This window comes from Oncorhynchus keta, chromosome 28 (genome assembly GCF_023373465.1).
Source record: "Oncorhynchus keta strain PuntledgeMale-10-30-2019 chromosome 28, Oket_V2, whole genome shotgun sequence".
NCBI lineage: Eukaryota > Metazoa > Chordata > Actinopteri > Salmoniformes > Salmonidae > Oncorhynchus > Oncorhynchus keta.
This window is the reverse complement of record NC_068448.1, coordinates 11,506,302-11,529,162: the sequence shown is the minus strand read 5'-3', so window position 1 is coordinate 11,529,162 and position 22,861 is coordinate 11,506,302. Positions and strand designations below refer to the sequence as shown.

General features: G+C 40.9%; 1 protein-coding gene across 1 annotated transcript in view; it reads right to left on the bottom strand.

Moving 5' to 3' along the window:
* Positions 1–2,023: 2,023 nt before the first annotated feature.
* Positions 2,024–22,861, bottom strand: part of LOC118374262 (copine-9-like) — a 110,962-nt gene continuing 90,124 nt past the window's right edge. The window contains exons 16-21 of the mRNA XM_052484788.1: positions 13,372–13,499; positions 5,780–5,882; positions 5,600–5,657; positions 4,658–4,731; positions 2,179–4,437; positions 2,024–2,147 (exon numbers count right to left, since the gene is read on the bottom strand). Coding sequence (XP_052340748.1) covers positions 4,255–4,437; positions 4,658–4,731; positions 5,600–5,657; positions 5,780–5,882; positions 13,372–13,499 — 546 coding nt within the window. The 3' untranslated portion in view covers positions 2,024–2,147; positions 2,179–4,254. The remainder of the gene's footprint in view (positions 2,148–2,178; positions 4,438–4,657; positions 4,732–5,599; positions 5,658–5,779; positions 5,883–13,371; positions 13,500–22,861) is intronic.

Here is a 22,861-nt window from a genome sequence, read left to right as displayed (position 1 = left end):
TTACAAAAAGGTTTATTTTATGTGCATACATTTAGCATTTTACATTACTAAGGGCTCTCTTTTGATAGAGCTCCCTCCCACCTTCTGTAGCCTATAAATGTGTAATAATCTCTCAAATTAAATCAAGATGATTGAATCATATCCAATATGGTAAACTAAAGTTATTCACATGAGTTGGCTGTCCTTGGTTGAAACACATGAGTTGTCTGTCCTTGGTTGAAATACATGAGTTGTCTGTCCTTGGTTGAAATACATGAGTTGTCTGTCCTTGGTTGAAATACATGAGTTGTCTGTCCTTGGTTGAAATACATGAGTTGTCTGTCCTTGGTTGAAATACATGAGTTGTCTGTCCTTGGTTGAAATACATGAGTTGGCTGTCCTTGGTTGAAATACATGAGTTGGCTGTCCTTGGTTGAAATACATGAGTTGGCTGTCCTTGGTTGAAATACATGAGTTGGCTGTCCTTGGTTGAAATACATGAGTTGGCTGTCCTTGGTTGAAATACATGAGTTGGCTGTCCTTGGTTGAAATACATGAGTTGTCTGTCCTTGGTTGAAATACATGAGTTGTCTGTCCTTGGTTGAAATACATGAGTTGTCTGTCCTTGGTTGAAATACATGAGTTGTCTGTCCTTGGTTGAAATACATGAGTTGTCTGTCCTTGGTTGAAATACATGAGTTGGCTGTCCTTGGTTGAAATACATGAGTTGGCTGTCCTTGGTTGAAATACATGAGTTGGCTGTCCTTGGTTGAAATACATGAGTTGGCTGTCCTTGGTTGAAATACATGAGTTGGCTGTCCTTGGTTGAAACACATGAGTTGTCTGTCCTTGGTTGAAACACATGAGTTGTCTGTCCTTGGTTGAAATACATGAGTTGGCTGTCCTTGGTTGAAATACATGAGTTGGCTGTCCTTGGTTGAAATACATGAGTTGGCTGTCCTTGGTTGAAATACATGAGTTGTCTGTCCTTGGTTGAAATACATGAGTTGGCTGTCCTTGGTTGAAATACATGAGTTGGCTGTCCTTGGTTGAAATACATGAGTTGGCTGTCCTTGGTTGAAATACATGAGTTGGCTGTCCTTGGTTGAAACACATGAGTTGGCTGTCCTTGGTTGAAATACATGAGTTGGCTGTCCTTGGTTGAAATACATGAGTTGGCTGTCCTTGGTTGAAATACATGAGTTGGCTGTCCTTTTTTGAAACACCGGAAATGGATAAATGCACAATCCATTTGACACAAATAACAACGGATTACGTTTACATTCATAACACATCAAAATGTGAAGACACCCTGATAGAAAAAGTGACCTTCTACTTCCTAGCACAGTACTGTAACAAACTCTTCATTTGATGTTCCTATTTACAATGGATGGACATTCAAATCATATCCTTTGCATTATACATCTGCATAGAGAGACAACATAGTATTTACATTAATTTATCTAATCACACCTGTTGTTCTAAACACTAACTAAATCCTATGGCGTAAAACATTTAGCATTCTCTGTTTGAAGGAAATTAAGTTGATCAAGAGGAGAATGTTAAGTAACACAAGTGAAATGCATATTAAGATATAGATTTTTTCAGCTGTTGTGGACAGTGACCAAACATCATCAAACACCAAGAACAAGGATTGTATAGTATAAGTCACAGCATGCTAACTCTCCTCTTCACTGCACAAGACAAGGTATGATCAAGAGACGCACAACTTACTGTGGCACACACACATACATCCCTAGCCACACTGACAAGACATGGCTTTGCAAAGTGAGGGATTGTAAGGCCACACAATAGTCCACATATTCAGTTAACCAGTATAGCATGAGCCAGGGTCAACCCAACCTCACAGGAGCCAGGGTCAACCTCACCTCACCTCACCGTACAGGAGCCAGGGTCAACCCAACCTCACAGGAGCCAGGGTTAACCTCACATCACCGTACAGGAGCCAGGGTCAACCTCACCTCACCGTACAGGAGCCAGGGTCAACCTCACCTCACCGTACAGGAGCCAGGGTCAACCTCACCTCACCGTACAGGAGCCAGGGTCAACCTCACCTCACCGTACAGGAGCCAGGGTCAACCTCACCTCACCGTACAGGAGCCAGGGTCAACCTCACCTCACCGTACAGGAGCCAGGGTCAACCTCACCTCACCGTATAGGAGCCAGGGTCAACCTCACCTCACCGTACAGGAGCCAGGGTCAACCTCACCTCACCGTACAGGAGCCAGGGTCAACCTCACCTCACCGTACAGGAGCCAGGGTCAACCTAACCTCACCGTACAGGAGCGTTATCAACTCAACACATCTACCAGGAAATCATGTCAGTCTGTAGCATCCTCATACTGTACTGAGCTCAGAAGAGCCTCAATTAGCAGTGACCGCTAGGTGGTAGAGCTGAGCCACTCTACAGAACAGTTAGTTGAAAACATTTTTGAATTATTGCTGTATCTTAGTGATTACCTCAGTTTCCATTCCATCTGATACTGTGCAAATAACATTGAAAGTAGGATGTACAGTGTTCTCAACATTGGCAACGTGAGGGGGTGGTCAACTCCTACTGGTGTAAAAAAAATGCTTTGCTGTATACATTTTAGGTTGGTGAATATTTTGAGATGGGATTCTAGTATCCTGCAAGTTTTTTCTGACATGCTTTTTAATGAGGCCACAAAAAGGAGATTTAATGACAGTGTATAATTGATTGTAATGCTTTGATGTCAGAATCAGAACCATAGAAACTATGATCAGAACTAAGCCTGGAGCTTCAGGTGGCAACAGGGTTGCTAACCTGATTTCTCCAATGTATTATGACAACAAGAAATCCAAGAAATCTTTCCTCTCTCTTTCTCCTTTCATTTCTGACAAACACACAAAAAATAAAAACATCAACCAAACCGCTGGAGCCCTACTGTCACAGGCCTTAACCTCCCCTCCCTATCTCTCCTCAACCTCCCCCTACCTCCTCGGTCTCCCTCTCCCTCACTGCAGGAGGGCACTGAGACTGGCATTTCTGTTCCAGCAGGGTGTAATCTGCGCCCAGCATCATCCCATGCTGGGCAGGATGGTATGATAGACAGGGGGGTGAGAATGACTGGCGCTAACGAACATGTGACCTGGGCCCCATGCCAGCCGTGTCAACACTCTCCAGGGCCACATGTTCAGTTGCCAAACGTTTCAGATAGAAATGCCTTGAATAGAGCCAACATGATTGCTTGTTTTACATGTCGGAAAGGCATGCTTGTTCTACATAACATATTTCTATCCGAACGTTCCAAAACGCTGTGTCCTGCTGAACCGACCCCTAGTTCATGACACAAGACCTGCTTCAAATCAATCATCAACAAACCAAACACATAATAAAGTTTGCCCAGGACAACCTCTTCATTCACCTCCCCAAAGACAGTCAACTGCACTCGTGTTTTGGTGCTTGGTTTTTATAAATCACTCTTTGAGTCATTTAGTTTCAGAAAATCAAATGAAAGGCAACAGAAAACACCCATTCTGCATTATAACATGACACTCAGAGAGAGGGAGTGGATACAGTACAGAAGATACAGTACAATACAGAAGATTTTGTGTGGAGGTGTGGGCTGAAAGCAATATGTCAAGTTTGTTTACCAAATCAATAAATCAGCAATGATCATTGATTTACATTTTTTTTACCTGTTCTCTCCAGTTGATGGCTAAGCTGCTTTGCATATACAGTGCCCTCAGAAATAATTTTTCCACATTTTGTTGTGTTACAAAGTGGGGTTAAAATTGATTTAATTGTCATTTAAATTTTTTATTTTTTATTTCAATTGACTGATTTCCTTATTTGAACTTTAACTCAGTAAAATCTTTGAAATTGTTGCATGTTGCATTTATATTTTTGTTCAGTATATTTTCTATATCAATAACTTTCACAGACTAAACTCCTCCCTCTGCATATGCTTGTGAACGTTATAAGTGTACAGCATGGCATCACGGCATAATCAGTTATATTTCTCCCTTCTCTTCAGAAGTGACGGTGCTTGTGGCTATTGCATTGGGTGCTCAATCTACCCGCCCCTACGTGTTCAATGGCACAATGTATGAATACATTCATTCTAAACTGTGTTAAGGATGCGCAGTTGTAGGGGAGGCGACATCGGCTTGCAGTGAAATGGAAATGGCATAGGGTTAAAAGAGATGAGAGAGATGTCAAGTGTGTGTGTGAGCATCAAATATGTGTAGACCCAAGGGGTTGAAAGGTGCTGTCCCACTACAGTGGGGGTGTCAGATGTGCCTGTGGAGGTCGGGCAGGTCTGAGGTGGTGAGGGCGGGCCGGGGCTCGATGCCTCTGGTCTTCATGAACCCCAGCAGCTGCTCAGGGATCTCAGCCAGCACGTCCTTAGCCAGCCGGGCCATGCTCAGGACCTGGTTCCCCGACCGGTCCATGTAGTCCCGGAAAGGAACGAACTGTAGGGGGGTTGGGGGGACAATGACAGGGACAGGACACACTGTAGTAGAGCACGGGAAGTCCTCCCTAACGTCTGGGAGAATAAACTTGTTGGTTCTTGTGAATAAATACATGACTGTATCAGAACTACTACAGTGTGTGGTTTTCCTTCTGTCAAATATAACGTTATTGCACGTACATAAATGTTTAACATTTCTCGGTTGTCTGGCCACAACCTACCTGCACAATGTCTCTTTCAGCAAAGTGCCCCCTGAAGGACACTCTGACCTCATCACCATCTAGCTCCTCCATGGCTAGACAGAGAGGGGGGTAAGGTCCAAGCAAATAATAGAAAAACAAAGATAGGGAACACAAGTCAGTTTGACACGATACATGACAAGTTTTCAGACTAGCACTCCTGGGAACAGATCAAGTCTAACCTTCTGCAGATACTAGAATGGGACTGTTAAGTGCTGCTAGCAGTTATTTAAAATCAGACTAAGCAGTTAAAGGACCGTCGACCCATTGATACTGCGTGGCTCAGTTGGTGGAACATAACGCCAGGGTTGTGTGTTCGACTCCCATGGAGGACCAGTATGAACAAATATAAAAATGTATACACACTACTGTAAGTTGCTCTGGATAAGAGCGTCTGGATAACACTAAAATGTCAAATGAAAGAAGGATAATTCTAACGGTCTTACAGAACATCTCATTGAGTCTGATACTGAGACAGATCAACCCTGACATAAAGAAGTTTTCATAACCGCACACAATTCCCAGATACACACAGGATCGGACAAATAAACCAGACAAGCACACAGACACACATTTTCTCACAAAGCTACTGGTGAAGAGTGGCTTCCCTGTGCTGCTAACAGGCAGTCTGACCTGAGCAATTCTTGGCTGACTTGAATGCGTTCGATTGCCTAACCAAGGGGAACATTTAGCCAAATCGAGCGCAGATGATGCCTAGGATTATGCCTCGGTGGGCTGGAACGGAGACTCCCCTCCCTCCCTTCGTTAAGGAGACATTGATCTGAAGAGGGCCAGGATACTTGACTCTGCAACACTGATTTTCTAAAGGAACCCTCAAAGGAGAAAAGCTCCTTATAAGTAGTCCAATAACAGCTGACAGGAGAGTTTGCTCCTCTGTTCTACCTCTAGGGGCGCCATGCTCACCGTCAAACTCTGCAGGTCCGACCCCGATGATGATGATGGACATGGGGAGAGCAGCTGCCTGTAGGGAGAGAAAGAACTAGGAGTTACAGACAGACAGTAGTAGGCTATGCTTGGTTTGCAGACAGCCGCAACTCAGAACAATGCACTGTCCGCAGATAAGATGAACTGTACTGTACTCACATTGACTACAGCCTCCTTGGTCTGCAGCATGTCAGAGATAACTCCGTCTGTGATCATCAACAACACAAAATACTGAGAGCCATCCGTCACATCCTGCGCAGACCTGAGGGGAACACGCACGCACACACTGGAGAGTTCAAACTCAGGGAGGACTGTGTGCCTAAATGGGATTGAGAGTATGTGTGTTAACGTCAATTTATGTCATGGCAAATGTTTACAGCCTCTCACTAGAGACTAAACGAAGGACCGTTTTCCAGTGAGCCTTGACCCTTTGACCTCTGTAATTACCCAGCAGTCACCTCTCATCTCAGAACGAGAGGATCGACCCCCCCCCCCAAAAAAAAAATATATATAAAAAAATACAAGAGAAATGTCACGTGGTAGTTTTTTTCCAAAACAATTTTCATCAAGAGAGCCACAGGCACTGCAAGAAATAAAATGAACAACAGAGAGACGAGATACATTTCAGGTCCAATCTGTTATTATGTTAGACAAGCTCCAAGACGTGTGTCACAGTTGTTTGTCTGTAGGCCATCGACAAAGTCCTCCCTGGACTTTCCTTCACCTGGTTTAGGCAAAATACACCCCTAATAAACATGGAATTAAGGTGTTCCACTTAACTGAGTGTAGCATGGATCCTTGTCTGAGACCTTGGCTGAATGAGGGCTTTACAGTGCTCTGACATATCTAAGAGCCAGGTAGCAGTGTGCTGTGAGGGTCTAGGGATGAGACGCAGGGGCTGTGACACAGGGCTGGTTATTACGGCACACAGAATAATTAAAAAAACAAACCCCTTGCCTTTCATATTGAACTTTTATTTAACTAGGCAAGTCAGTCAAGAACAAATTCTTATTTACAATGACTGCCAAACCTGGACGACGCTGGGCCAATTGCGCGCCGCCCTATGGGACTCCCAATCACGGCCAGAAGTGAAACAGCCTGGATTTGACCCGGGGACTGTGGTGACACCTCTCGCACTCTGATGCATTGCCTTAGACCGCTGCGCTACTCAGGAGCCCCCTGAGTGATACTGTGTCATGGATGGTCAGTCCTTGCATCCATCCATAGCTATGTCTATGAATTTGACAGTGGTTACATTTCTCCAGGCCCATCCATCAGCTGTTTACCAAACAGGTGAGGGGATAATGCCTTGTTATTATTTATACTGCTGATTGACACTTTAAGATAGCTCGGTGAGTCCACCACATAGTAAACATTTTCTCCGCTCAATAAAGCAGCTCAGAAAAGTCAAGGCATTTTTTACATTTTAGTCATTTAGCAGACGCTCCTATACAGAGCGACTTAGTGCATACATTTTTATACTTTTACATTTTTTTTTATTCTGCTCCCCCATAGGAATCAAACCCACAACCCTGGCATTGGAAGTGCCATGCTGTACCAACTGAGCCACAGTTAGTATGAAAAGACAAGTAGTTAGTATGAAAGTTAGTTAGTATGAAAAGACAAGTAGTTAGTATGAAAGTTAGTTAGTATGAAAAGACAAGTAGTTAGTATGAAAGTTAGTCAGTATGAAAAGACAAGTAGTTAGTATGAAAGTTAGTCAGTATGAAAAGACAAGTAGTTAGTATGAAAGTTAGTCAGTATGAAAGTTAGTTAGTATGAAAGTTAGTTAGTATGAAAAGACAAGTAGTTAGTATGAAAGTTAGTTAGTATGAAAAGACAAGTAGTTAGTATGAAAGTTAGTTAGTATGAAAAGACAAGTAGTTAGTATGAAAGTTAGTTAGTATGAAAAGACAAGTAGTTAGTATGAAAGTTAGTTAGTATGAAAAGACAAGTAGTTAGTATGAAAGTTAGTTAGTATGAAAAGACAAGTAGTTAGTATGAAAGTTAGTTAGTATGAAAAGACAAGTAGTTAGTATGAAAGTTAGTCAGTATGAAAAGACAAGTAGTTAGTATGAAAGTTAGTTAGTATGAAAAGACAAGTAGTTAGTATGAAAGTTAGTTAGTATGAAAAGACAAGTAGTTAGTATGAAAGTTAGTTAGTATGAAAAGACAAGTAGTTAGTATGAAAGTTAGTTAGTATGAAAAGACAAGTAGTTAGTATGAAAGTTAGTTAGTATGAAAAGACAAGTAGTTAGTATGAAAGTTAGTTAGTATGAAAAGACAAGTAGTTAGTATGAAAGTTAGTTAGTATGAAAAGACAAGTAGTTAGTATGAAAGTTAGTTAGTATGAAAAGACAAGTAGTTAGTATGAAAGTTAGTTAGTATGAAAAGACAAGTAGTTAGTATGAAAGTTAGTTAGTATGAAAAGACAAGTAGTTAGTATGAAAGTTAGTTAGTATGAAAAGACAAGTAGTTAGTATGAAAGTTAGTTAGTATGAAAAGACAAGTAGTTAGTATGAAAGTTAGTTAGTATGAAAAGACAAGTAGTTAGTATGAAAAGACAAGTAGTTAGTATGAAAGTTAGTTAGTATGAAAAGACAAGTAGTTAGTATGAAAGTTAGTTAGTATGAAAAGGCCTTTATGTAGTTGAATGTGATTTGCTTAAATATGTTTATTTTGTTATTGTGTGATGAATGATATTGTTTTGTACACATGTGTATGTTTTATTATTCTGTTTTAGGTTCAATAAAAAAAAAGTTAGATCTAACCATATATTGTTTGTTTACATTTACTTTGTTTACAAACATTGGAGTAAAACAAGCAAATATTTTGGATTCTGATGGGGTACGACAGTTGAATAAAGTTCATGAGGCATTTATAAGTTATAATCTTCAAGAATCAATGGGTACATATCATTAAAGGTCATGAGCATGAAAAAATCATGTTTTTCATGAAATTGGATGATATTTGAATGAAGGAAACCTAGATCAAAGTATGATGACCAAAGCATGAAAAATGACTGTTGCTTCTACAGTGGGGAGAACAAGTATTTGATACACTGCTGATTTTGCAGGTATTCCTACTTACAAAGCATGTAGAGGTCTGTAACCTTTATCATAGGTACACTTCAACTGTGAGAGACGGAATTTGATCCCTGATGTCCTTACACAGCTTTCTGGATTTGGCCATTGTGGAGAGGTTGGAGACTGTTTGATTGTGTGGACAGGTGTCTTTTATACAGGTAACGGGTTCAAACAGGTGCAGTTAATACAGGTAATGAGCGGAGAACAGGAGGGATTCTTAAAGAAACACTAACAGGTCTGTGAGAGCCGGAATTCTTACTGGTTTGTAAGTGATCAAATACTTATGTCATGCAATAAAATGCAAATTAATTACTTAAAAATCATACAATGTGATTTTCAGGTTTCTATTTTTAGATTCCGTCTCTCACAGTTCAAGTGTACCTATGATAAAAATGACAGACTTCTACATGCTTTGTAAGTAGGAAAACCTGTAAAATCGGCAGTGTATCAAATACTTGTTCTCCCCATTGTACATTGATCAAGTCTGGTTACCTCCTCCATGTCAAACACTTGGATTCATTATTAAGGGGACTAGGTGACATCACCTTACCTCTCATTTTAATACACCAACGGTAACATGATATTCTCTTATCTAATTTAATTTAAATAAGTGTCGGCTTATATAAAACAAAATGATATCACTGACGCAAATGTCAATGTTTGACTTGCTTTGGGTTTCACCAAATTAGCTTGAGATGATTTGACTGCAACACTGCTCAATGCATCCAAGTTGCTTGACATAGGCGTTTCAAAGAGCTGTCAGTCAAGGCGTGCTCATGAATGTAAGCTCCCCACCCTTTCACCCGGTCTTTACAAATGTCCTGGCAGTTAGCCATGAGAAAAATATATTTTTCAGAATGACTGTTCAGAACCATTAATTTCTAAGTCCAAAAATGGATTTAGCAACTGCTGATTACCCCTTTAAGATGAATGCACTCGCTGTAAGTTACTCTGGTAAGTCTGCCAAATGACTAAAAGGTTCATTGTAATTATTCTGGTAAATTTACACATCTGCTAGAATGGCCTTCCAATGCCATGTCGTCTTCAATTTCCCATCACATGGTCAGTAACCTGAATGCAATTAAAAAAATAAATCTTAGCCAGAGCTCTCTTGAAATGACTGCTTACACGACTTGAGAAGCACCAAAAACTTCTAAACCAGTTGTTTTGTTTATTCCCCCAAAAAGATCCCATAAAATTACTCCCTGCCTCCTTGTTTCGGAACTACCAGAAACTTCTTAATCACACTTGAGGAATCAAATGCTCTCAGCACACATGAAGACTACTACAGAATAACATAACTAGTCTGAAATACACATTCTTGAAACATTTCTCCAGACACCTCCACATTGTACTTTTGCTGCAGCAGTCTGCTAGAGGGAGAGGGAGAGCAGCAGTCTGCTAGAGGGAGAGCAGCAGTCTGCTAGAGGGAGAGCAGCAGTCTGCTAGAGGGAGAGCAGCAGTCTGCTAGAGTGAGAGCAGCAGTCTGCTAGAGTGAGAGCAGCAGTCTGCTAGAGGGAGAGCAGCAGTCTGCTAGAGTGAGAGGGAGAGCAGCAGTCTGCTAGAGGGAGAGCAGCAGTCTGCTAGAGGGAGAGCAGCAGTCTGCTAGAGTGAGAGGGAGAGCAGCAGTCTGCTAGAGGGAGAGCAGCAGTCTGCTAGAGGGAGAGCAGCAGTCTTCTAGAGTGAGAGCAGCAGTCTGCTAGAGTGAGAGCAGCAGTCTGCTAGAGGGAGAGCAGCAGTCTGCTAGAGTGAGAGCAGCAGTCTGCTAGAGTGAGAGCAGCAGTCTGCTAGAGTGAGAGGGAGAGCAGCAGTCTGCTAGAGTGAGAGCAGCAGTCTGCTAGAGGGAGAGGGAGAGCAGCAGTCTGCTAGAGGGAGAGCAGCAGTCTGCTAGAGTGAGAGCAGCAGTCTGCTAGAGTGAGAGCAGCAGTCTGCTAGAGTGAGAGGGAGAGCAGCAGTCTGCTAGAGGGAGAGGGAGAGCAGCAGTCTGCTAGAGTGAGAGCAGCAGTCTGCTAGAGTGAGAGGGAGAGCAGCAGTCTGCTAGAGTGAGAGGGAGAGCAGCAGTCTGCTAGAGGGAGAGGGAGAGCAGCAGTCTGCTAGAGGAGAGGGAGAGCAGCAGTCTGCTAGAGTGAGAGGGAGAGCAGCAGTCTGCTAGAGGGAGAGCAGCAGTCTGCTAGAGTGAGAGCAGCAGTCTGCTAGAGGGAGAGCAGCAGTCTGCTAGAGGGAGAGCAGCAGTCTGCTAGAGGGAGAGCAGCAGTCTGCTAGAGGGAGAGCAGCAGTCTGCTAGAGGGAGAGTGAGAGCAGCAGTCTGCTAGAGGGAGAGGGAGAGCAGCAGTCTGCTAGAGTGAGAGCAGCAGTCTGCTAGAGTGAGAGTGAGAGCAGCAGTCTGCTAGAGTGAGAGTGAGAGCAGCAGTCTGCTAGAGGGAGAGCAGCCGTCTGCTAGAGGGAGAGCAGCAGTCTGCTAGAGGGAGAGCAGCAGTCTGCTAGAGGGAGAGCAGCAGTCTGCTAGAGTGAGAGCAGCAGTCTGCTAGAGTGAGAGCAGCAGTCTGCTAGAGGGAGAGGGAGAGCAGCAGTCTGCTAGAGTGAGAGGGAGAGCAGCAGTCTGCTAGAGTGAGAGGGAGAGCAGCAGTCTGCTAGAGTGAGAGTGAGAGCAGCAGTCTGCTAGAGGGAGAGGGAGAGCAGCAGTCTGCTAGAGTGAGAGCAGCAGTCTGCTAGAGTGAGAGCAGCAGTCTGCTAGAGTGAGAGCAGCAGTCTGCTAGAGTGAGAGCAGCAGTCTGCTAGAGTGAGAGCAGCAGTCTGCTAGAGTGAGAGCAGCAGTCTGCTAGAGTGAGAGCAGCAGTCTGCTAGAGTGAGAGCAGCAGTCTGCTAGAGTGAGAGGGAGAGCAGCAGTCTGCTAGAGGGAGAGGGAGAGCAGCAGTCTGCTAGAGTGAGAGCAGCAGTCTGCTAGAGGGAGAGGGAGAGCAGCAGTCTGCTAGAGGGAGAGCAGCAGTCTGCTAGAGTGAGAGCAGCAGTCTGCTAGAGGGAGAGGGAGAGCAGCAGTCTGCTAGAGGGAGAGCAGCAGTCTGCTAGAGTGAGAGCAGCAGTCTGCTAGAGTGAGAGCAGCAGTCTGCTAGAGTGAGAGCAGCAGTCTGCTAGAGTGAGAGGGAGAGCAGCAGTCTGCTAGAGGGAGAGGGAGAGCAGCAGTCTGCTAGAGTGAGAGCAGCAGTCTGCTAGAGGGAGAGGGAGAGCAGCAGTCTGCTAGAGGGAGAGCAGCAGTCTGCTAGAGTGAGAGCAGCAGTCTGCTAGAGGGAGAGGGAGAGCAGCAGTCTGCTAGAGGGAGAGTGAGAGCAGCAGTCTGCTAGAGTGAGAGCAGCAGTCTGCTAGAGGGAGAGGGAGAGCAGCAGTCTGCTAGAGGGAGAGGGAGAGCAGCAGTCTGCTAGAGGGAGAGTGAGAGCAGCAGTCTGCTAGAGTGAGAGCAGCAGTCTGCTAGAGTGAGAGCAGCAGTCTGCTAGAGGGAGAGGGAGAGCAGCAGTCTGCTAGAGGGAGAGTGAGAGCAGCAGTCTGCTAGAGTGAGAGCAGCAGTCTGCTAGAGTGAGAGCAGCAGTCTGCTAGAGTGAGAGCAGCAGTCTGCTAGAGTGAGAGCAGCAGTCTGCTAGAGGGAGAGCAGCAGTCTGCTAGAGGGAGAGCAGCAGTCTGCTAGAGGGAGAGGGAGAGCAGCAGTCTGCTAGAGGGAGAGGGAGAGCAGCAGTCTGCTAGAGGGAGAGTGAGAGCAGCAGTCTGCTAGAGGGAGAGTGAGAGCAGCAGTCTGCTAGAGTGAGAGCAGCAGTCTGCTAGAGGGAGAGCAGCAGTCTGCTAGAGGGAGAGCAGCAGTCTGCTAGAGTGAGAGCAGCAGTCTGCTAGAGTGAGAGCAGCAGTCTGCTAGAGTGAGAGCAGCAGTCTGCTAGAGTGAGAGCAGCAGTCTGCTAGAGTGAGAGCAGCAGTCTGCTAGAGTGAGAGCAGCAGTCTGCTAGAGTGAGAGCAGCAGTCTGCTAGAGTGAGAGCAGCAGTCTGCTAGAGTGAGAGCAGCAGTCTGCTAGAGGGAGAGCAGCAGTCTGCTAGAGGGAGAGCAGCAGTCTGCTAGAGTGAGAGCAGCAGTCTGCTAGAGGGAGAGTGAGAGCAGCAGTCTGCTAGAGGGAGAGTGAGAGCAGCAGTCTGCTAGAGGGAGAGGGAGAGCAGCAGTCTGCTAGAGGGAGAGCAGCAGTCTGCTAGAGGGAGAGCAGCAGTCTGCTAGAGTGAGAGCAGCAGTCTGCTAGAGGGAGAGTGAGAGCAGCAGTCTGCTAGAGGGAGAGGGAGAGCAGCAGTCTGCTAGAGGGAGAGGGAGAGCAGCAGTCTGCTAGAGGGAGAGCAGCAGTCTGCTAGAGGGAGAGTGAGAGCAGCAGTCTGCTAGAGGGAGAGCAGCAGTCTTGCAAGAGAGGGGAAAACATCAGTCTGCTAGTCAGAAAGGGAGAGCATTGTTGCCTAGGGGTGAAAAAGTCTGGCAGAGAACACAGCTTCAAGTACATAGTTTAGCCTTGCAACTCCAGGGGATGTGTGTTTCTACTCTAGTATGTATGAATGTGCTGCTATGTGAACCATTAGGCAGCAGTGTTCTGTATTGTCTCCTGAGATCATAATGAACATATATGGTCTAGCCCATTGTCATCTCCTTACCGTGCCACTTGGTTGATGACTGGAGAGAAGTTGGTGGGTCCGTAGAGTTGGACCGTCCTGAGGCTCTGGAAGTACGCCTCCAATACTCCCTCTATCCCCACACAGTTTGGGTTTTCATTGTCACCACTCTGCAAGGAACAGGAAGAGATGCACGTCACCATGTCAGCCTTTACGTACTTCAAGACATTCAGTTATCAATAACGCCATGGTAAATTGTTTCACCGTTGATCCAAACCTCAACCATCAACCCACTTTTTACACATCCACTTCTTTAAAAGACAAGGCTCAGGATAAGTAAGATCTAAATGTGCATTGTGGTAATAACAATAAAAAGTCAAGTGCCTGCCACAAAAAAATTGTAAATAATAAATAAAGGTTCTATTTATAATTAATATGGGACGTTAATATTCCACTAGCCACTGGAGAGCGACCAGCCCTGTTCACGGAGCTCCTGTGCTTGTTGTTGTTGTTGTTGTTTGGGAAGTAATTCTGCAGGTCAGAGAGAGACAGAAAGCTGTTGGCTTGACAACAGCAGCCAGCGGAACAGAGCCTGTGATTGGAGAGGCTCCTCAGGAGGAAGTGAGAGGATGCTGGGAGTCCCCCGCAAGGCTGGGAGATGAGCCGGCTGCTGAGCGCGTGTGGCCAGCTGTCACCGAGGCGATGAGGTTCGGCCCCTGCGCCACACCCTGTCCTCACTCAGGTCCTCACAGCTCTCACAGCTGCATTGAGACAATGTCTGGGCACGCTTACTGCTGGTGGTGAAGATATCTGATCCTACAGACACCTTCAGGGGTGACCTTGAGACGTTCACTTACAGTATGTATATACACTGAACAAAAATATAAACGCAACATACAATAATTTCAAAGATTTTACTGGGTTAATGTTCATATGAGGAAATAAATGCATTAGGGCCTAATCTTAAACGTTTACCTAAAATAAATTATTTCTCAGATAATTCAGTTTCAGAAGAAAAAGACATCGTGACAATGTACACTAAACAAAAATAAACGCCACATGGTAACATGTACCCTCATAATGGGCCTCAGGATCTCATCATGGTATTTTTGTGCATTCAAATTGCCATCGATAAGATGCAATTGTGTTTGTTGTCCATAGCTTATTCCTGCCTATACCATAACCCCACCGCCACCATGGGGCAATCTGTTCACAATGTTAACATCAGCAAACCGCTCACCGGTTGGACGTACTGCCAAATTCTCTAAAATGACATTGGAGGGGGTCTCCCGAGTGGCACAGTGGTCTAAGGCACTGCATCGCTGTGCTAGTTGTGCCACTAGAGATTCTGGGTTTGAGTCCAGGTTCTGTCGCAGCCGACCGCGACCGGGGGACCCATGGGGCGGCGCACAATTGGCCCAGCATCATTGGGGTTTGGCTGGTAGGGATGTCCTTGTCCCATCGCACACTCCTGTGGCGGGCCGGGCACAGTGCACGCTAACATGGTCGCCAGGTGTACGGTGTTTCCTCCTACATATTGGTGCAGCTGGCTTCCGGGTTAAGGGGGCATTGTGTCAAGAAGCAGTACAGCTTGGTTGGGTTGTGTTTCCGAGGACGCACGGCTCTCGACCTTCGCCTCTCGCGAGTCCGTACAGTAGCTGTAGCAATGAGACAAGACTGTAACTACCAATTGGATACCACTGAATTGGGGAGAAAAATAGGTAAACATTTTTTTTATAAATAAAATAAAATGAAATTGGAGGCAATTTATGATAGAGAAATTAACATTGAATTCTATGGCAACAGCTCTGGTGGACATTCCTGCAGTCAGCATGCCAATTGCACGCTGCCTCAAAGCAAGAGACATCTGTGGCTTTGTGTTGTGTGACGCACTTTAGAGTGGCCGTTTATTGTCCCCCAGCACAAGGTGCACCTGTGTAATGATCATTTTTGTACGTATGGAACATTTCCGGGATCTTTTATTTCAGGCTCATGAAACATGGGACCAGCACTTTACATGTGGCGTTTAGATTTTTGTTCAGTGTACATTGTCACAATGTCCTTTTCTTCTGAATCTGAATTATCTGAGAAATAAACGTTTACGTAAAATAAATTAAGTGGAGAGAAAGTATTTAAAGCCAAACAATGGAAATGTACAGAGTAACTTTAATTTGTCTGCCAGTCTCTCTCCATTTGTTTTTTCATCATTCTTTTTTCTCTCCATATACTTCACTGTGTGCTGCAATGGCCAAAAACCTCTCTGCACCCTGCCAGACACATTCCAGCACCTTCCCAGCCCGTGATTGAACCCAGCTGAAGCTCTTAGGCCAAACAAGGGCATGATTGGCAGCACAATCAGCCCCATCCCTTTAAAACACCACTCTTATCCTGAAACCGAGTCGCCAATTTGATTGAATATGGCCCTGAGAGTGTTCTCTCTGGCATTTCCTCCCACGTTCCTTCCCTGCCTCCTTTTCCTGCCTCTCCCACACATGAAACACAGATTATAGCACATACACACCGACTCACGCCCCCCTCCACACACACACACACACACACACACACACACACACACACACACACACACACACACACACACACACACACACACACACACACACACACACACACACACACACACACACACACACACACACACACCTACCTACTACTATAGGTGTATTGAAGGTGCTAATAGGGGAAGTACAGTATGAGGATCTGATATATGATACTAGAGGTGTTTTACTCTAATCTGATACATGATAACAGAGGTGTTTTACTCTAATCTGATACATGATACAATAAGTGTTTTACTCTAATCTGATACATGATACTGGAGATGTTTTACTCTAATCTGATAAATGATACTAGAGGTGTTTTACTCTAATCTGATTCATGATACTAGAGGTGTTTTACTCTAATCTGATACATGATACGATAAGTGTTTTACTCTAATCTGATACATGATACTGGAGGTGTTTTACTCTAATCTGATACATGATACTAGAGGTGTTTTACTCTAATCTGATACATGATACTGGAGGTGTTTTACTCTAATCTGATACATGATACTAGAGGTGTTTTACTCTAATCTGATACATGATACTGGAGATGTTTTACTCTAATCTGATACATGATACTGGAGGTGTTTTACTCTAATCTGATACATGATACTTGAGGTGTTTTACTCTAATCTGATACATGATACTGGAGATGTTTTACTCTAATCTGATAAATGATACAATAAGTGTTTTACTCTAATCTGATACATGATACTGGAGGTGTTTTACTCTAATCTGATACATGATACTGGAGGTGTTTTACTCTAATCTGATACATGATACTGGAGATGTTTTACTCTAATCTGATACATGATACTGGAGGTGTTTTACTCTAATCTGATACATGATACTTGAGGTGTTTTACTCTAATCTGATACATGATACTGGAGATGTTTTACTCTAATCTGATAAATGATACAATAAGTGTTTTACTCTAATCTGATACATGATACAATAAGTGTTTTACTCTAATCTGATACATGATACTGGAGGTGTTTTACTCTAATCTGATACATGATACTTGAGGTGTTTTACTCTAATCTGATACATGATACTGGAGATGTTTTACTCTAATCTGATAAATGATACAATAAGTGTTTTACTCTAATCTGATACATGATAGAGGTGTTTTACTCTAATCTGATACATGATAGAGGTGTTTTACTCTAATCTGATACATGATAGAGGTGTTTTACTCTAATCTGATACATGATAACAGAGGTGTTTTACTCTAATCTGATACATGATACAATAAGTGTTTTACTCTAATCTGATACATGATACTGGAGATGTTTTACTCTAATCTGATAAATGATACTGGAGGTGTTTTACTCTAATCTGATAAATGATACTGGAGGTGTTTTACTCTAATCTGATACATGATACTGGAGGTGTTTTACTCTAATCTGATAAATGATACTGGAGGTGTTTTACTCTAATCTGATACATGATACTGGAGGTGTTTTACTCTAATCTGATACATGATACAATAAGTGTTTTACTCTAATCTGATACATGATACAATAAATGTTTTACTCTAATCTGATACATGATAGAGGTGTTTTACTCTAATCTGATACATGATACTGGAGGTGTTTTACTCTAATCTGATAAATGATACTGGAGGTGTTTTACTCTAATCTGATACATGATACTGGAGGTGTTTTACTCTAATCTGATACATGATACAATAAGTGTTTTACTCTAATCTGATACATGATAGAGGTGTTTTACTATAATCTGATACATGATACTGGAGGTGTTTTACTCTAATCTGATACTGGAGGTGTTTTACTCTAATCTGATACATGATACAATAAGTGTTTTACTCTAATCTGATACATGATACTGGAGGTGTTTTACTCTAATCTGATACATGATACTTGAGGTGTTTTACTCTAATCTGATACATGATACTGGAGATGTTTTACTCTAATCTGATAAATGATACAATAAGTGTTTTACTCTAATCTGATACATGATACTCTAATCTGATACATGATAGAGGTGTTTTACTCTAATCTGATACATGATAGAGGTGTTTTACTCTAATCTGATACATGATACTAGAGGTGTTTTACTCTAATCTGATACATGATACAATAAGTGTTTTACTCTAATCTGATAAATGATACTGGAGATGTTTTACTCTAATCTGATAAATGATACTGGAGGTGTTTTACTCTAATCTGATAAATGATACTGGAGGTGTTTTACTCTAATCTGATACATGATACTGGAGGTGTTTTACTCTAATCTGATAAATGATACTGGAGGTGTTTTACTCTAATCTGATACATGATACTGGAGGTGTTTTACTCTAATCTGATACATGATACAATAAGTGTTTTACTCTAATCTGATACATGATACAATAAATGTTTTACTCTAATCTGATACATGATAGAGGTGTTTTACTCTAATCTGATACATGATACTGGAGATGTTTTACTCTAATCTGATAAATGATACTGGAGGTGTTTTACTCTAATCTGATACATGATACAAGAGGTGTTTTACTCTAATCTGATACATGATACAATAAGTGTTTTACTCTAATGTGATACATGATACTGGAGGTGTTTTACTCTAATCTGATACATGATACTGGAGGTGTTTTACTCTAATCTGATACATGATACTAGAGGTGTTTTACTCTAATCTGATACATGATACTGGAGGTGTTTTACTCTAATCTGATACATGATACTGGAGGTGTGTTACTCTAATCTGATACATGATACTGGAGGTGTTTTACTCTAATCTGATACATGATACTAGAGGTGTTTTACTCTAATCTGATACATGATACTGGAGGTGTTTTACTCTAATCTGATACATGATACTAGAGGTGTTTTACTCTAATCTGATACATGATACTAGAGGTGTTTTACTCTAATCTGATACATGATACTGGAGGTGTTTTACTCTAATCTGATACATGATACTGGAGGTGTTTTACTCTAATCTGATACATGATACAATAAGTGTTTTACTCTAATCTGATACATGATACTGGAGGTGTTTTACTCTAATCTGATACATGATACTGGAGGTGTGTTACTCTAATCTGATACATGATACTGGAGGTGTTTTACTCTAATCTGATACATGATACAATAAGTGTTTTACTCTAATCTGATACATGATACTAGAGATGTTTTACTCTAATCTGATAAATGATACAAGAGGTGTTTTACTCTAATCTGATACATGATACTGGAGGTGTTTTACTCTAATCTGATACATGATACTGGAGATGTTTTACTCTAATCTGATACATGATACCAGAGGTGTTTTACTCTAATCTGATACATGATACTGGAGATGTTTTACTCTAATCTGATAAATGATACTAGAGGTGTTTTACTCTAATCTGATACATGATACTGGAGGTGTTTTACTCTAATCTGATACATGATACTAGAGGTGTTTTACTCTAATCTGATACATGATACAATAAGTGTTTTACTCTAATCTGATACATGATACTAGAGGTGTTTTACTCTAATCTGATACATGATACTGGAGGTGTTTTACTCTAATCTGATACATGATACTAGAGGTGTTTTACTCTAATCTGATACATGATACTAGAGGTGTTTTACTCTAATCTGATACATGATACTAGAGGTGTTTTACTCTAATCTGATACATGATACTAGAGGTGTTTTACTCTAATCTGATACATGATACTAGAGGTGTTTTACTCTAATCTGATACATGATACTAGAGGTGTTTTACTCTAATCTGATAAATGATACTGGAGGTGTTTTACTCTAATCTGATACATGATAGAGGTGTTTTACTCTAATCTGAGAAATGATACTGGAGGTGTTTTACTCTAATCTGATACATGATACTAGAGGTGTTTTACTCTAATCTGATACATGATACTGGAGGTGTTTTACTCTAATCTGATACATGATACAATAAGTGTTTTACTCTAATCTGATACATGATACTAGAGGTGTTTTACTCTAATCTGATACATGATACTGGAGATGTTTTACTCTAATCTGATACATGATACTAGAGATGTTTTACTCTAATCTGATAAATGATACTAGAGGTGTTTTACTCTAATCTGATACATGATAATGGAGATGTTTTACTCTAATCTGATACATGATACTGGAGATGTTTTACTCTAATCTGATAAATGATACTAGAGGTGTTTTACTCTAATCTGATACATGATACTGGAGATGTTTTACTCTAATCTGATAAATGATACTGGAGGTGTTTTACTCTAATCTGATACATGATACTGGAGGTGTTTTACTCTAATCTGATACATGATACAATAAATGTTTTACTCTAATCTGATACATGATAGAGGTGTTTTACTCTAATCTGATACATGATAGAGGTGTTTTACTATAATCTGATACATGATACTGGAGGTGTTTTACTCTAATCTGATACATGATACAATAAGTGTTTTACTCTAATCTGATACATGATACTGGAGGTGTTTTACTCTAATCTGATAAATGATACTGGAGGTGTTTTACTCTAATCTGATACATGATACAATAAATGTTTTACTCTAATCTGATACACGATAGAGGTGTTTTACTCTAATCTGATACATGATACTGGAGATGTTTTACTCTAATCTGATACATGATACTGGAGATGTTTTACTCTAATCTGATAAATGATACTGGAGGTGTTTTACTCTAATCTGATACATGATACTGGAGGTGTTTTACTCTAATCTGATACATGATACAATAAGTGTTTTACTCTAATCTGATACATGATAGAGGTGTTTTACTCTAATCTGATACATGATACTGGAGGTGTTTTACTCTAATCTGATACATGATACAATAAGTGTTTTACTCTAATCTGATACATGATACAATAAATGTTTTACTCTAATCTGATACATGATAGAGGTGTTTTACTCTAATCTGATACATGATACTGGAGATGTTTTACTCTAATCTGATAAATGATACTGGAGGTGTTTTACTCTAATCTGATAAATGATACTGGAGGTGTTTTACTCTAATCTGATACATGATACTGGAGGTGTTTTACTCTAATCTGATACATGATACAATAAGTGTTTTACTCTAATCTGATACATGATACTGGAGGTGTTTTACTCTAATCTGATACATGATACAATAAGTGTTTTACTCTAATGTGATACATGATACTGGAGGTGTTTTACTCTAATCTGATACATGATACTGGAGGTGTTTTACTCTAATCTGATAAATGATACTGGAGGTGTTTTACTCTAATCTGATACATGATACAATAAGTGCTTTACTCTAATCTGATACATGATACAATAAGTGTTTTACTCTAATGTGATACATGATACTAGAGGTGTTTTACTCTAATCTGATACATGATACTGGAGATGTTTTACTCTAATCTGATACATGATACTAGAGATGTTTTACTCTAATCTGATAAATGATACTAGAGGTGTTTTACTCTAATCTGATATATGATACTGGAGATGTTTTACTCTAATCTGATACATGATACTGGAGATGTTTTACTCTAATCTGATACATGATACTAGAGATGTTTTACTCTAATCTGATAAATGATACTAGAGGTGTTTTACTCTAATCTGATACATGATACTGGAGATGTTTTACTCTAATCTGATACATGATACTGGAGATGTTTTACTCTAATCTGATAAATGATACTGGAGATGTTTTACTCTAATCTGATAAATGATACTAGAGGTATTTTACTCTAATCTGATACATGATACTGGAGATGTTTTACTCTAATCTGATACATGATACTGGAGGTGTTTTACTCTAATCTGATACATGATACAATAAATGTTTTACTCTAATCTGATACATGATAGAGGTGTTTTACTCTAATCTGATACATGATACTGGAGATGTTTTACTCTAATCTGATAAATGATACTGGAGGTGTTTTACTCTAATCTGATAAATGATACTGGAGGTGTTTTACTCTAATCTGATACATGATACTGGAGGTGTTTTACTCTAATCTGATACATGATACAATAAGTGTTTTACTCTAATCTGATACATGATAGAGGTGTTTTACTCTAATCTGATAAATGATACTGGAGGTGTTTTACTCTAATCTGATACATGATAGAGGTGTTTTACTCTAATCTGATAAATGATACTGGAGGTGTTTTACTCTAATCTGATACTGGAGGTGTTTTACTCTAATCTGATACATGATAGAGGTGTTTTACTCTAATCTAATAAATTATACAAGAGGTGTTTTACTATAATCTGATACATGATACTGGAGGTGTTTTACTCTAATCTGATAAATGATACTAGAGGTGTTTTACTCTAATCTGATACATGATACAATAAGTGTTTTACTCTAATCTGATACATGATACTGGAGGTGTTTTACTCTAATCTGATAAATGATACTGGAGGTGTTTTACTCTAATCTGATACATGATACAATAAGTGTTTTACTCTAATCTGATACATGATACTGGAGGTGTTTTACTATAATCTGATACATGATACTGGAGGTGTTTTACTCTAATCTGATACATGATACTGGAGGTGTTTTACTCTAATCTGATACATGATACAATAAGTGCTTTACTCTAATCTGATACATGATACTGGAGGTGTTTTACTCTAATCTGATAAATGATACTAGAGGTGTTTTACTCTAATCTGATACATGATACAATAAGTGTTTTACTCTAATCTGATACATGATACTGGAGGTGTTTTACTCTAATCTGATAAATGATACTGGAGGTGTTTTACTCTAATCTGATACATGATACAATAAATGTTTTACTCTAATCTGATACATGATACTGGAGGTGTTTTACTCTAATCTGATACATGATACTGGAGGTGTGTTACTCTAATCTGATACATGATACCGGAGGTGTTTTACTCTAATCTGATACATGATACTGGAGGTGTTTTACTCTAATCTGATACATGATACAATAAGTGTTTTAC